General features: G+C 41.2%; 1 protein-coding gene across 5 annotated transcripts in view; it reads left to right on the forward strand.

The window, feature by feature from the left end:
- MCF2L (MCF.2 cell line derived transforming sequence like) overlaps positions 1 to 14,232 on the forward strand; it is a 287,755-nt gene extending 273,523 nt beyond the window's left edge. The window contains exons 25-34 of one of the 5 annotated variants that reach the window (XM_030568841.1): positions 1,257 to 1,335; positions 1,488 to 1,554; positions 2,465 to 2,580; positions 3,686 to 3,778; positions 5,383 to 5,457; positions 9,490 to 9,570; positions 10,770 to 10,897; positions 11,578 to 11,690; positions 11,836 to 11,939; positions 12,059 to 14,232. In XM_030568841.1, coding sequence (XP_030424701.1) covers positions 1,257 to 1,335; positions 1,488 to 1,554; positions 2,465 to 2,580; positions 3,686 to 3,778; positions 5,383 to 5,457; positions 9,490 to 9,570; positions 10,770 to 10,897; positions 11,578 to 11,690; positions 11,836 to 11,939; positions 12,059 to 12,138 — 936 coding nt within the window. In that variant the 3' untranslated portion in view covers positions 12,139 to 14,232. The remainder of the gene's footprint in view (positions 1 to 1,256; positions 1,336 to 1,487; positions 1,555 to 2,464; positions 2,581 to 3,685; positions 3,779 to 5,382; positions 5,458 to 9,489; positions 9,571 to 10,769; positions 10,898 to 11,577; positions 11,691 to 11,835; positions 11,940 to 12,058) is intronic. The other 4 variants (XM_030568849.1, XM_030568864.1, XM_030568858.1 and 1 more) reach the window with 4 other exon arrangements.
- The last annotated feature ends 1,939 nt before the right edge of the window (positions 14,233 to 16,171 follow it).

A 16,171-nucleotide genomic window follows, 5' to 3' on the forward strand; every position in this document is an offset into this window, starting at 1 on the left:
GAGCCATGCACTTTCACAGAATAAGTGATGAGGTGCTTTCCACACCTACTGTATGTTTGGAAGTATTGCTCCTACTTACAGAAATTGTTTGTCTTAGCAATGTCACTTGGACAAGGAGCCTAAGTAGAGACATGCGCAGCAAGTCTTGTGTAGCCTGAAGAGGGTTAAAAGTTGTGAGACTCTTTTCTGGTTTGGGTATGAGCCAGTAATGCTTTCTGACTTCCAATGTAGTAAAGTAGTGAAGTAAATGGAGCCTATATACATCACTATACAATCCAGATTCATAAAAAAAGTACCTAGTGAAGCATTTTTTCATGTTTGTGCATAAAGGTCTTTGAATATGTGTAAGATTCATTTAACTAGATCCACAATATGTGCAAATCACTACTGCTCAGTCGAAGTCAATGGAGCTACAGTAGTTTACACCAGCTGAGGATGTGGCCCATTGACTGTAATAGAAGCCATTCAGCAGAAAGACAGGAAAGAGGAAAAATATAACTCTTAATTTCTCTCTTCTTCTGATAAATTATGAAGGTAAAAAGTGAAGTATTATTCAACAATATAAAGCTTTTTGGGATGCAATATGTAAGATTTTACAAGGTGTAATGATTTTTTACTGTATTATTGTGTACTGGTATAATGAGAGGAAAATAGAACCCACACACAGAAGTGAATGCAGAAGGTACTTTAAACAGAAGAGGCATTCTTTAAAAAAAAAAAACACAAAAAAGAGAGTGAATATGTCATTTTATAACATACTAATCTACAGCTTGCAGCCCAGTAGTTTTGCGACACAGTTCCGATGTCATTGACCGAAAAGTGGAGTAAAACTGTGTGAACATATCCCCTGATCGTGCAAGAACTTACAAATGTGCTTAACTTTACTTACCTGAGCTACCCATTGACTTCAGTGACACTGCTCAGGTGTGTAAAAGTCAGCATGGGTGTGTTTGCAGGATCCAGGCCTTTCTGATTAAAAATATAAGATTCCCAACATTTCACAAAAAACAATTTGCATAAAAAAAGACTTGTTAATTTTCTCATTAGAGAAATGAAGTCTTGACAGTGACAAAGATCCAGTCTCCCCGCCTCCCCCCCAGGCCAGCTAAAAACTTAAATTAATTCCCCTTCTCCCAAGGCCCTGGGAGAGAGAGTTGTGTATCTTTTCTTTAGGGCTCTTCCTAGGTGTGTGTTTGCAGGCCTGTTTAGTGCAACTAGCTTTCAATATTTGATCACTGGTTTCTTTTTTGTGATAGGCACCAACTCCTGAAATTAAAGCTACCTGGGTGAATGAAATTAGAAAAGTGTTAACTAGCCAACTGCAGGCATGCAGAGGTAAAACATTCTCTTTCCTTCTCCCTTCTACACAGTGCAGTTTTGTACTGGAAACTCCATTCTATACATCAGAATTTAAAAAAAAAAAAAATCAGAATACAAAGGCTCCGAGTACAAATACATTATTTGATAGGTATTTTTCTTTCTCACAGAAGCTAGTCACCACAGAACACTAGAACAGACACACAGTTTACCTATGCCTGCACCGACTTGTACAAGGTAAGTAAATACGTCGTCAAATCAATTTGGTGGGCTAAGACATAGCAGATGGTTACAAAATACATTAGGCTTAACCAATGTTGTTCATCTGTAGTTCTTTTGTCCACTTGCCTCCTTCTATACATTTTACTACTTAATTTTTCTTTGCTGCTGCTGCTTTTCTAGACAGTAGAATTACAGACCTGGGGTTTAAATAGCTTTTGAACTTTTACGTATTGCTTTAAATGAAGGGCTAATAGCAGTGGTATGAACTAGAAAATAACTCTGTCTAGCACACCTATATGTGTCAAAAACATACCAGATTGTGTGCATACAGAATATAGCATTATTTATATATTTTATTGTAAAAATTTGTATATTAAACTCCAAGAAATAAAGAAAAATGTACTATACATCTTTGATTTGAATGCAGCGGTGAAATGACAACTAACACGTGCCAGCTGTACAGGATTCTAGAGACAGCCTTCTCCTCCCCAGCCTGGAATCTCACATTGAGATGGGAACCCCTTATGGTTCCACAACTCCATTTGTGTTTCCTCCTTCACCACTTATCTGTCTGCCCAGTGGTAACAGCTGGCAAGCCAACTTCATTCCATCATTCTTAGCAGAAGGGATGTTCAGGGCTCTGCTAAAGCAGAGATCACCAGACTAGGGGTGTGGGGGGAGGAGTCCTGAATCCTTTCTCAGCCACAGCAGCAACCATAACACACATGGCTGCAATCACTGGGTGATAGTTCCCATCCTACCTTTCCAGGGAGCAGACTCTGTGGTCCATGCACACTCTTCAGTATCCATGTCTGCAGGAAGGAGCAATAGCCTTGTGGTCTGCAGAAGGGGCAGATATTTGCCATCCCTGTTCAGACTTAGAACTACAGGAGGTTTATTGTCTTAATTTTCTTCTGATAAACAGTCCTTCAAGGATTCAGGGAAGAACTGTCAAAAAAGTAGAAGAGAGAAAAACTGATCCCACAAGTCCAGAAGGTTGTGTCACCTCAGTAGCACCAAAGTACCCCGAGAAAGGCAAAGGTGAGTCTTAGTTACAATTAAATTATCCATGGGCACAGAGTCTCTTACCAAAGTGGAATGGAGAGTATCCAATGTAAAGTGAGAGCTAGGAGTATGCTTTGAGCAGGGGTGGGCGAACTACGGCCCACAGGCCGGATCCAGCCCCTCAGGGCTTTGGATCCGGTCCGCAGGACTGCCCCCCTTGGCGCCACTTTCCTGAAGTGGACGGCACCATGCCCCTGCAGCCCTCGGGCGGGGGGCAGAGGGCTCCGTATGTTGCTCTTGCCTCCAGGCACCACCCCTAGCAGCTCCCATTGGCCAGGAACGGGGAACTGCTACCAATGGGACCTTTGGGGGAGGTACTTGGAGTAACAGCAAGGGCAACATACAGGGAGCCCTCTGCTCCCCTTCCCCCAGAGGCCGCAGCGCCTCCTGGAGTGATGTGGGGCCTGGGACAGGGCAGGCAGGGCGCCTGCTCTGGGCCTGATGTGTGCCGCTGCCGCCCTGGAGCCTGAAGCCCTCCTGCACCCCACCCCCAAATTCCCTGTCCCAAGCCCCCTGCCTGCTCCTCACAACCCTCATGCACCCCAACCCCCTGCCCTGAGCCCCCCATATACTCTGCATCCCTCCTCTTCCCCAATCCCTTGTCCTGAGCCCCCTCCCACACCCCAGCCCCCTGCCCTGGCCTTGCATACAATTTCCCCACACAGATGTGGCCCTCGGCCCAAAAAGTTTGCCCACCCCTGCTCTTGGGGGTTTTTTTGTTACAGGGCCAGCATTGTAGATAAACCCTGCAGATTTGATTGTTTCCCAGATTTCACTTTTACTGGTCAAGCGTCTTGACACTATCTCAAAACTCTCTTAAAACCCTGCCAAGAGTATTCTGATGAAGAGCCCTTCATTCCTCTGTGTTTTGGTTCCCATCACTGAGTTCAGCCGCTGGACCACTTCTAAATGTAAAGGTCTGCACAGTGGTGATAAGCTGTTACTTGGATTCTTCTGCAATGCGTGAACTTTCTGTCTTTTATTTCTCTCTCAAAATGCTAGTTCCGTGGCAGAGTGTTGGATGATTTTGCCTTGACCTTTTATCTCCTCTTTCTCTCTTTCCATCTCTCTCCATTTGTAGATGATACAGTAATTAGTTCTACCTCAGAATGCTCTGCACTGTCAAAAAAGCGCTTTACACTTCAGGGCTTTACTAACCTCAAAAGTCAGAAAGGTAAATTTTTAACAAGCTAGATTCTATTTTCCAAACAAGGATGCAGTTGGTCTGTCGAGTGTGTTTCTATATGAATATATACATGCATATAGGGATATATATCTTAGCTCCTCTACTAAATTTAAGTTAGTTTTTGCTATCATAGACCCTCGCAAAGGCCCTACCTGAGGTAGAAAGTCTGCTGGGGGGGGGGAGGGTGGTGGACGGTACCAAGTGCCTATAATCTCCCTTACAGTTGGTGATAGGGTGTTTTAGGGCCTGGTGCTAGCCAGGACAGTGGAGTGGTCAGAGTGACATGGGGGGTGTGCTGAATCCAGTTTATGTACATTTCAGTTCCCTCCATGGAGTCCCCAGAAAGTATTTAAGCTGCTCATCTCCAGTTAGGGTGACCAGGTGTCCCAATTTTATAGGGACAGTCCCGATTTTTGGTTTTTTTCTTATATAGGCTCCTATTACACCCCACCCCCGTCCCGATTTTTCACATTTGCTGTCTGGTCACCCTATCTCCAGTGGAAATACTGAAGGAGAGTAGCAGTGGAAAGCTCATTTGCCTACCTCAGAGTGAATGAGCAGCAACATGCTCCACCTTCAGTAAATCTGCTCTGGGTTATCATCTGTATTAAAACCAGTAGGGAACCGCTATTTTGTTAGAAGTGTTTCCTTATTGACTTCTTGTTAATCAAATCTGCATTACTTAATGCAAGGCTGTGCAAGGGGTGCTGCTATCTTCAAGGATATAAGGAAATAAGAATTCAATTCTTTTTAAGATGACCAGATATCCTAATTTTATGGGGACAGTCCCAATGTTTGGGGCTTTTTCTTATATAAGCTCCTATTACCCACACCTCCTGTTCCGATTTTTCTGTCTGGTCACCCTACTTCTTTTCAGAAGAGGTCTTCAGTTTCGCTCTGACACAGGAGCTGGTCTGAGTCAGAGATACTTTCTTGCTTCCTGTTGCCAAATAAATGCATTTGTAGAGTTGTAGAGTCCTTCTTGCTTTGGATGACTCTCTTTAAATAATCTGCATTGCACTAATATGACAATATGTGATTTTCAAGCATCCTCTTAACATGTCTTTTTAAACCCTGATTACCTTTGAGTTCTTTCTGGAGAGACTGTATCAGCATAGTGTATAATACTCAGAGCACATATGAGGTAAGCACTAATATTCCGTGCTTGCCTTGACAGAAACTCCATCTCCTACTGCTAAAAACCAGACATTGCCAATAATCCTTCTGACAGGACCAAGTATTGCTGTAGAATTAATTTTGCCAAAATAAAATAATCATGTTCATGTGATGTTTGCCCCTAAAATGCAGATTAACTGTATTCTGTTGATTTACAATTTTTGGAAAAAAAATCATATTCGTATCTGTAATTGTAAAAATATCCTTGCCAGTTTAGCACATAACGGATGTAATACTCCAAAAATTAATTCCTTTTATTATAATCAATCAATGGCAACTAAAATAAATTCATCAGTAACCATTTCCTGTATTCCAGTTTAAACTCAAAGGTATTTAGCATGCAGTCTGTCTATTCTATTTTTTCCAGTTCTTCAATATCTCTCTTCTGTGTTTTATGCCTATTTATCATACTGCAGCTTCTCCTACCAGCCCTGACAAAAAAGCTAAACGACATGAAGTAAAGAGTGATCCAACTCCTTTTGGTTTAAGAGGTAGAGTGATAACATCTTTTCTACTTCACAATAAGCCATAGATCTCTAATGTAATATTCATATCAAATAAGTGTAGGTGCACATACGATAGTGTGTGCACAACAGTATTATCATGGGCTGTTTTTTCCATGACACTGGTTCCACACCCTTCTTGTACACTCTCAGGCAATATTTCCCCTACAGAACGGTCTCTTCTTCCAAACCCCACTTTCCAAGGCTTCTTCAGCCGTGTTTTTAACCATGTGAAAGCCTAGCTGGTATTGCAGGTTTTGGGGTGTGGGATTATCCAACAGCATTGGGGAAGCAAAAGTGGATGGGAACTTGGGCGGCAGTGACCATGAGATAGTAGAGTTCAGGATCCTGACACAAGGAAAAAAGGAGAGCAGCAGAATACGGACTCTGGACTTCAGAAAAGCAGACTTTGACTCCTTCAGGGAACTGATGGGCAGGATCCCCTGGGAGAAAAACGTGAGGGGAAAAGGAGTCCAGGAGAGCTGGCTGTATTTTAAAGAATCCTTACTGAGGGTGCGGGAACAAACCATCCCGATGTGTAGGAAGAATAGTAAATATGGCAGGTGACCAGCTTGGCTTAATAGTGAAATCCTTGCTGATCTTAAACACAAAAAAGAAGCTTACAAGAAGTAGAAGATTGGATGAATGACCAGGGAGGAGTATAAAAATATTGCTCAGGCATGCAGGAGTGAAATCAGGAAGGCCAAATCACACTTGGAGTTGCAGCTAGCGAGAGATGTTAAGAGTAACAAGAAGAGTTTCTTCAAGTATGTTAGCAACAAGAAGGTGGTCAAGGAAAGCGTGGGCCCCTTACTGAACGAGGGAGGCAACCTAGTGACAGAGGATGTGGAAAAAGCTAATGTACTCAATACTTTTTTTGGCCTCTGTCTTCACAAACAAGGTCAGCTCCCAGCTTACTGCACTGGGCAGCACAGCATGGGGAGGAGGTGACCAGCCCTCTGTGGAGAAAGAAGTGGTTCAAGACTATTCAGAAAAGCTAGACGAGCACAAGTCCATAGGGCCGAGGGTGCTAAAGGAGTTGGTGGATGTGATTGCAAAGCCATTGGCCATTATCTTTGAAAACTCTTGGCAATCAGGGGAAGTCCCAGATGACTGGAAAAAGGCTAAGGTAGTGCCCATCTTTAAAAAAGGGAAGAAGAAATATTTGGGGAACTATTATCCTCACCTCAGTCCCTGGAAAAATCAGGGAGCAGGTTCTCAATGAATCAATTCTGAAGCACTTAGAGGAGAGGAAAGTGGTCAGGAACAGTCAGCATTGATTCACCAAAGGCAAGTCATGCCTGACTAACCTAATTGCCTTCTATGATGAGATAACTGGCTCTGTAGATGTGGGGGGAAGCAGTGGATGTGTTATTCCTTGACTTTAGCAGAGCTTTTGATACAATTTCCCACAGTATTCTTGCTGGCCAGTTAAAGAAATATGGGCTGGATGAATAGACTATAAGGTGGATAAAATGCTGGCTAGATCATCGGGCAGTGATCAGTGGCTCCATGTCTAGTTGGCAGCCGCTTTCAAGCAGAGTGCCCCAAGGGTTGGTCCTGAGGCCGGTTTTGTTCAATATCTTCATTAATAATCTGGAGGATGGCGTGACTGCACCCTCAGCAAGTTTGCAGATGACATTAAACTGGGAGGAGCTGGTAGATATGCTGGAGGGTAGGGATAGGCTACAGAGGGACCTAGACAAATTAGAGGATTGGGCCAAAAGAAATCTGATGAGGTTCTAAAAGGACAAGTGCAGAGTTCTGCACTTAGGACAGAAGACTCCCAGGGACTGCTACAGGCTAGAGACTGAATGGCTAGGAAGCAGTTCTACAGAAAAGGACCTAGGGGTTACAATGGACGAGAAGCTGAATATGAGTCAACAGTGTGCCCTTGTTGCCAAGAAGGCTTAATGGAATATTGGGCTGTATAAGTAGAGGTCATTGCCTGCAGATCGAGGGATGTGATCATTCCCCTCTATTCGACATTGGTGAGACCTCATGTGGAATAGTGTCCAGTTTTGGGCCCCTCACTATAAGAAAGATGTGTAAAAATTGGAGAGAGTCCAGCAGAGGGCAACAAAAATGATTAGGGGGCTGGAGCACATGACTTATTAGGAGAGGCTGATGGACCTGGAATTGTTTCGTCTGCAGAAGAGAAGAATGAGGGGGGATTTGATAGCTGCTTTCAACTACCTGAAAGGGGGTTCAAAGAGGATGGACCTAGACTGTTCTCAGTGGTAGCAGATGACAGAACAAGGAGTAATGGTCTCAAGTTGCAGTGGGGAGATTTAGGTTGGATGTTAGGAAAAACTTTTTCACTAGGAGGGTGGTGAAGCACTGGAATGGGTTACATAGGGAGGTGATGGAATCTCCTTCCTTGGAGGTTTTTAAGGTCAGGCTTGACAAAGCTCTGGCTGGGATGATTTAGTTGGGGATTGGTCCTGCTTTGAGCAGAAGGTTGGACTAGATGACCTCCTGAGGTCCGTTCCAACCCTGATATTCTATTATTCACTTTGCCTATGCTGCAGGGTGTTCAATGCACTCTAAGTGTGTGTACAACCTCTACACATGTGGAATCTGAGCTCTATAGGAAACCAGCGAAACCTGCTAGACTTCCCAGCTAGTATGAAAGGTCTGGACTTGGAGGCTATTACAAGGAAGAAAAGTTTTGCTCAGGAGTCTTTGCAAAGGTCTGGGAACTCTTAAGAGGGAGGTTCCCTGAGAAGATGCAGGGAAAGGTGAAGACTGTCCTATGGGAGTCTGTTGCAGAGTCAGAATGGAAATTGGATGTCTAGTCCAGTACCTTATCCTCTGTAGAACTCTATATGGATTTGGAGAGAAAATTATTTTATCCTGGTGGCTCAGATAATTCAAATCCAGTTCACATGACAGCTTCTGCTTTTTGATGAAAAAGCAATTTTTAATTCATATATTTGGGTGTGAGTTAGATCCTACAGCCATGTTTTTAGAAAGCACATGCCTTAGAAAACACTCAGACGATGATACTATTATATCATTGAGGTTCTCTGTCCTATAAAGTTTGTTCATTTCCATTTGTACCACTACAATACAAGCTGCTTATCCTGAGCTCCCAGCAAAGATTTCAAATACAATCCTTGCATAGACTGTTGATTTGGGAAAGCAAATAACCAAGAAACTAAATTTAAAGTGTCCTGACATTCACCCTGTCATGCACCTCTGTCCCCATTTTTCCTTTCCACCACTCCACCTTCCCTCTGCCCACCAAAGCCTTGGGAGGATAGATGGGCTGTGCCACTCAGTTGAAATGACTGGTGTAAAACTGGTACAAGTTCAGTCAAAGTCAGGCCCTGTAACTGAATTATACCCTCCTACTGATATCTTTTCTAGCAATCTCTTTTCTCATAGGTTCTCTGCCTTTTTCTTTTGCTTCATTCTAATGTTCGTCAGGTAGACAGTTTTTTGGGAAAAAGGACATTTTTTTCTAGTTTGGTGTTTTGTCGGCATTGGGCTAGTCCTGCTTGAAAGTAATAAGAAATCACTCTTAGACATTCTGTGGGCTTTTGTGTGTTTTCCCCAGTGTGGATGTAGAATCACTTTTGACTGTTGTTGTTTTTTATTTTTAACTCAAATGCTACCCTTTATGAATAGTAACACTACTGTTATCTGAATTCCGGTAGTGTCTAGCACCCCAACCAAGATTTGGGGCCCAGTAGCACTGGGCGCTGTATGTACACATGGTAAGAGGTAATCAGTACCCCTAAAGAGAGGGAGAAACAGGATGCAACATATGAGCAGAATGATAATTGGCAAACACCAAGTTTAGTCCTCTGTTTTTTGTAAATGATAGCCTAGAAGAATTGAGCACCAGGAACAGACCGCAAAATTACTTTCCTCTATTATGTTGTTTCATTAATTTAAAAATAATGAACAGGGTTCTAGCTGCATCTCACAAGCCCAGCAGTAAAGGTAACTTTTAAGCTAAAAATGAAATTTGAGTAGAATGAAGCTGGAACTTATTACTCAGTTCTTTCACAGATGCAAGTTCAGTATTAACACTGGACAAGGCCAAATGGCTCAGTACTTCTAATCTTCTACCAGCAGCCCAGCGCAGGCAAGGTAAAGTATCAGTCCTGGGCCACATGAACCAATGTTTTTGGTGTGCTGTGGATTAGAGATTGTTTTGGCTTTACTCTGCTAGTACTAGAACACTTTTTGTGACATGTATTGTCTGGACACATGGTGCAGGAAATAGAAACTGCCTCATAGATTCCATGGAAAGCAAAAATGCTGGGTCCCACCCCCCCAACATAAGTGATGATTATCATGTTTTTATATTTAGAGTTGGCTTGGGGAATGTTCCTCCTGTCATTCTTTTCACTGGGTATTAATGATGTAACCATTTGTCCTGAACAGAAATTTATCATAAAAAATTAATTCTGAAACTTTCCTAATCTGTTTTATCATGATTTGCTTTTATGATTAATAACCACATGCATATGTTTGTGGTTACTTTGTTCTTTTAAGGACCTGTTGACCTTAGTTTGATTTTATTTAGAAGGCCGAGTTGTGCACCCTGGATGTGATTCAGCATCGTAAATAATTTAAATGGGTTAGCCTGCATTACTTGTCATGAGAAAAATAACGCTTTACAATGTGATACATACATCTTTGTTCCTGGGGTGATTACTGCAACAGTTTTAATCATGATGAATTCTGTATTATTGTCACCCCAGTTTGGCTTTGAACAATAACAACCTGATCTGCTGAGGTGCTGAAGTCAGTGACTTCAGCGGGAACTGCAGGTACTCAGCAATTTGGAAAATCAGGCCACTATTGCCACCATCTGACTATCCTGTTAAGCTGCTTTGATTGTCACACCTACCCACCAACCTTCACCAACAGCAACACACAAATTGGAAGCAATTTCCGTTTCTACTGCCTCCCAAGAAAAACAGTCGTACACCTAGTGTGTGTGTGTGTGTGTGTGTGTGTGTGTGTATGTGTGTGTGTGTGTGTGTGTGTTTAAAAAAAGGGACTTTTTCTTTTCTGCCTATTTTCTTTCTAAAAACATTTAGGCCCAAATTCGTCACTGCCATAAAATAGCACAACTTCATAGGAATTGTGCCAGCAGTGAATTTGGCCCCAAGGGTATAAATATTTTCCAACCTAACATTTTCCTCCCATTTCTACTTGATATATAAGTAACTATTACAGACTTTGGGTTCAGTCTTGGTCTCATTGAAGTCAGTGGGAGTTTTTCTTGTTTCTGGGACACTTTTGCAAAGTTAATAACTGTAGGCTATTTGTTTACCAAGGTTGGGCTAAAACATCTCATTCACTTGATGCCTCTGAAGAAAATGATGGTTGGTCTAGTGCTGAGGACCCACTTAATTCATCAGATGCAGAGGAAGAAGAAGGAGAAGGGGGAGGAGAGATTAAGCTGGTAACCAGAAATATTTTCTTAACCAATTTAGTGAAATTTGTATCACTAATTAATATAGTAAAAGTATCAAGGGAATTTTGTTTGAATATGCAGCAAAAAAAACCCCCACGTTTGAAGTCCTTAATCAGGCAAAATTTAAGGTTGGGTTTGCATAAGTGCCTTGTGAAAGTTTTTTTTGTCATTTGGACTCATAGCATCTGCAGTTGTTTATATTACATACAAAAGAACTGTGAGAAGTAACACAGGTGTCTATTGTTTACTGCCTCAGTAATGAATAATAGTGAGTTAGAAAACCATATCATCCAATGAAAGAGCACATATAAATCTCTGGTTCCCTGACTGGTTCACCTAAGCTTTTACTCGACTTTAAATTTAATCTGCTATTTAGAACCTGAATGAGGGTGGTGGTTGGTTTTTGTTTTTGTTTTTTTAAATCAATTGATATGATGGAGAGATGTTTCTCAGGAAGTCATTTAGGATGTTTGTGAGAATACATTATACTGACTTCATATTTTGGGTGAATAGCAACATTTATTGTCCCTCAGAGTAAATATTCACCTCAACTTCACTGTGGTTTAAAAACAAATTACTCCTGCGGTACAAAAGTCAATATCTGCTTAATATCTTTTATTTTTACTGTACAGTTTAATTTGTTTTTGTTTTTCCTTCTGTGCATTTAGACTCCTGGTAAATACACTGTTGTGACTGATTATGACAAAAGAGGTTCTGAAGATCTTGCTGTGAAAAGTGGAGACCTCGTTCAGCTGATCCGTGAAGGGGAAGACAGAATTTGGTATGGAAAATTGTGTGTAGCTGCTTGAAAATGCACGCAAGTATCGCATCAATTGTGATGTCATATGCTTGGAAGAATTTGTGTGTTTGTATGAAGAATATATTTTAAAAAATTAAAGAGTTTGACAGTAAAATTCTTTTCTTAGGTATGTGAAGAATCTGAGCACGGGGAAAGAAGGTTTGGTGCCAGCGAACAATTTATTGATGCTCATAGGCAACTCAAAATCAGCTCAGTCTTTAAGCAGCTCTGGTAAGAGATTAATTGTAAATGTGGCAATGGTCAGTTTAGCTAAACATTTATATAGTATGCATTTTGAAAGAACAAAAGACATTTCATGTTTCTTGTGATTGTTTTCCCTCCTACTCCAGAATCAGGCACTGGATGCAGTACTTTGAGTTCATCATCAAGTTATAATGAAAGTTGCAATGCTGGCAGCACCAGCTTCTGAGACATCAAGGGCTAATGCTAACATTTCCCCAAGTCGCCTGTGAACATCCAGCATCTTATGCAGACTTCTGAATGTTGGACTGAAATGGAGATCCAGCATGTATGTGTTTCCTGTCTCATGTTTTAAATGGTGATTTACGGAGCCATCCCTAGGAAGAGCTCGGTGAAAAGTATGTGGAATCTGAGATTCTAAAGAAAAGTAAATGATCTGAAATGGGATCTTCTAGAAGCTTCTGATCTGAAGTCTGAATCTCAACATGCGTTTTCCCATGGATATTGCCATCAGATTTCTACAGACTCACCATTTTACCACAACCAGAAGAAGAACAAGACAAGACAGGAATGTGTTCCTCTGTGGTAAATCCTATTGTAAAATAATGAAATAAAAATAATTGTATAATATAGAAATAAGGATAAGAAATCCGAGTTTACAGTTTACTCTTCCAAAAACCTTTCTGTAAGGATACTTCTGGGTTAATGCAGTATATGGAGTGTCTTTTACAATAACCAGGAATTAAATGTAGGTCCAGCCATTCTCTTGTCTTGAATTTTTAGCACTCTGCTTTCTGCAGTAAAATGCATCTTCACAGGCTATGGTGCAAAAGAAATAGACAATTCACTGACCACAACAACATCAAAAGAAAAGACTATTTTATCTTTTCCAGCATTTTTTACTGTGTCTAATGGCCATTTTTGAGGTATTTTGGCCTCTGAACCAAGTTCTTTACCAAGAATCACTGTGTTTACATAACATTGGTAATTTAATAGCATGTTTGATACAAAATTATTTTTCATTACTAAGGTACATACTGAAACACAAAATATTTGTATTACTTAGTGATTTCTTAATAATTTGTAATACAGTGTGGTTATCTTCAGCTCTAACAGTTAGAAGATGATTGCAGGCAAATGAAACTATGCTAGCTACACTATAACGCTGAAGATTTATTGTGAGAATTAGAAACCTGAACCTTTTAGCTAAGGATGTATGTTTGTAGATTTACTAAAAAGGATTAAAAAATTTAAACAATTGTGTATTTTTTTCTATAAAATGGGAGGGTGGGGGCAATAACTTTATTTTAAAAAAATCTGGACTGTGTTGTGGACAAATATTTTAAATCCTTTTTTAAAGGGAGGGAAATCATAAACATACAGTTTTTCAGAGTATAATGTAAATGCTGTAAATTATCACCTCAGATATTCTTTGCAGTTCAGCCTTACAAATGCAAACAGTGTATCAATTTTAAAAATGTTTTGCTTCTACTGGAATATCATTTTTTCCTGGTCTCTGTACTGTATTAATTAAAATAATCTGGCGTGTTGAGGGCTTGATTTTCAGAAACACTGAGCACAGTGAGCTTCTGTTGTAATCAGTGGGAGCTGCTGGTGCTCAGCCCCTAGAAGTCTCTCTTAATATAAGAAATCTCGATTTTACACTTGATGATGTGAACAGCTAAAAGAGAAATGCCTCAAAGGAATGATCTTACTTTTCTAGTTTCCTGAAGGGATTCCTGACCCAGTTACAATCAAAATGCAGCTGGCTGTGGCCAGTGCATAAATGTGTGTATAAATACATATATATGTATGTGTCTATGTGTTTGTGTGTGTATATAATGTAAAAGATGTATTTATAGTCTTCATGCTGCTGAAAATGTCACTTTACAATTCATAAATACTTAAGTTTCTTGCAATACTGCAGTATGAAGGCTGGTCAGGGTTTTTACTTTATGCATCATTTCCAAAAAAGGATTAATCTGTTCCTTCTTAAAGTATCTTAAACTGTGCTAGCCAGGACTGTTTAGCCTGATATGTGATAATGAAATAACAATGTGCAGAGATATCGGTTTGCCTTCTTGTTTGTAAGTTATTTTGTAAATGATCTGTAACATAATTTACTTAAATATATTGCTCTCAAACAGTCCTATAATGAAACTATCCTTTCAGCTGTCTCATTGCAGCATCCTTTCCATTATTTTTGTGATCTTATACACACCATTGCACTTTAATACAGCACATTTCACTGTTTCCTTTTCTACAGCTGTTGTAAATTATAAGTACAAAATCAGAGGTCTTTATTGGATGTATGAAAGTTTGAATAAATTTCAGCATTTCTTGCTGGATGTCCTCAGTATGGGGTGCTGTTTGCTTTATTGTCTCAAGGTGCTCAGAAACGGTTGTGATATGTGTCATATAAGACCATAAATACCTCAGGAGAGCTCAACAGGGCTGTAATGGCTGGCTTCAAAAAACAGGTTAACACCTTCTGAGTAGACCTCACAATTCTACCAGAATGAGCCTTTTGAAGGATAACTTTTGTGTGTCCAAACCATTTGCTCTCTTCATTTAATCCACCTCTCAGAATTCCATTCCTACTTCTCCCCTGGTTTGCTCTTCCAACTCTGTCACTTCCACAGGGCTGGGGAGATGAGACCAGCCTGCTGATTGGATAATAAATTTAAGATGCTGCCAGGTTGGTTTGACAGTCGCTAGATTTCTTGGCTGCTTGTTGCAAATGTTTGTTTTGGTTTAATTTTGGGGCGTGGAAGAGGTGTCTTTCACAGATCTGGTTGAGCTCCCCCTGCTGGATACTCATCAGACTGGTATGAGAGGATCCAAATGCTGACTCCCACATGCCTTTAGCTTGCTAGGGCTGGACAGAGTTGAGATACTGTCCCTGGCTTTGGGCCTGTAGGCATGCACTCCAGGTGCAGGCCTTCTGTTTGATGCTCTCGTGGCAGGGGGGGGTACCCTGAAGCCTGATTGCCTAGTTCCTGAAATTAGTGTTGTCTTCCCCTAGCTTCCCCCGCGTCTAGTGCGTATTGCCCAGGATCCCACCAAAGGTGTGAGCTTTTGGGTTTACAGTTTGCCTCTTCAGGGATACACAGTAGTGAAAACCTACAGATAGAGACAGCACAGGTTTGTAAAACTCTATTACTCTTTACTTAGTAGAATGGGAAATACACAGAGCTATACAAAATAACAAATATACCTAAATGCATTTCCCTGGCTCAGGTTTCTCACCACTCTGCGGAGTTCTTTGGACTTGGGAAGAGTCCTCTTCTCCACATGGGCAGAGCCAGATTCCATCTCCTGCATGTGGCTTCTCTTCATAATGTTGGTGTCCTCTCTCTCCTGTAACTAGCTCTTTCTAATCTTAGCTCATTCTGCACTTAGATCAGACCACCCCATTGCTATGAAAGCCTGCTTATCTCTTTCCCGAATGCTTCCTGTGTCTCCAAAACCCTTTTCCCTTTCTTCTTCCTGTGAGTCCTTTTTAAAGCCCTACTTTGTGATCTTTGTATTGTTTAGGAATTTTCCACTCTGTCCACTTCACCCTCCCTGCAGACTAATTGCAAAAACTAGCTTCAGCCAATCTCCTTAGCATACCCATTTTTTGGTTAGTTCACGGTCGTTAATGATTCTCCATTGTCCCTGGTCTGGGAGGTACTGTACTGCAGCCCATGTCAGTAAATAGTGGATTCCCAGATACAGCAATTTCATAACAACCAGAATTCTTAAGTTGTACATAGACAAATCCCCCAAATTGTCCGGGGGGGGGGGGCACCACCGAGAAGTCTATCTTGAGGAAGGTGGAGGTCCCATGCCACCTCCTCCTTATGCCTGTCATGATAGCAGCCAAGGTAGGAGACAGTGGTTACTAAACTCTAATTTACTGTATCTGAAGAAGAATATGCTTTAGTGCTCTAAGAGTTAATGGTATCTTCAGGGCACCCCACTGTGTTTAGGTATTGGAAGGCAGGAGGTGATTTCACACTAAATTGAGATATTCTAGGCTAGACCTGTGGCCAACCACTGCCATGTGTCAAAGTCAGGTTTAATTTCATGCCCTCTCTCCCCCATCCCCACTGGATATGCTGCTGAGACAGCACTTCAATCCATTGGGTCAAAGAGTGTGTCTTGTGTACTCAATAGTGTCCTCTGTGTAGCCAATTAGAGAGCCCCAGTAATTGGCTCCAAGAGTCCAGTGCTCCTGAGCTACAAACTGGCAGCCACAACATGGGTTCTGCAACTTT

This window comes from Gopherus evgoodei, chromosome 1 (genome assembly GCF_007399415.2).
Source record: "Gopherus evgoodei ecotype Sinaloan lineage chromosome 1, rGopEvg1_v1.p, whole genome shotgun sequence".
Lineage (NCBI taxonomy): Eukaryota > Metazoa > Chordata > Testudines > Testudinidae > Gopherus > Gopherus evgoodei.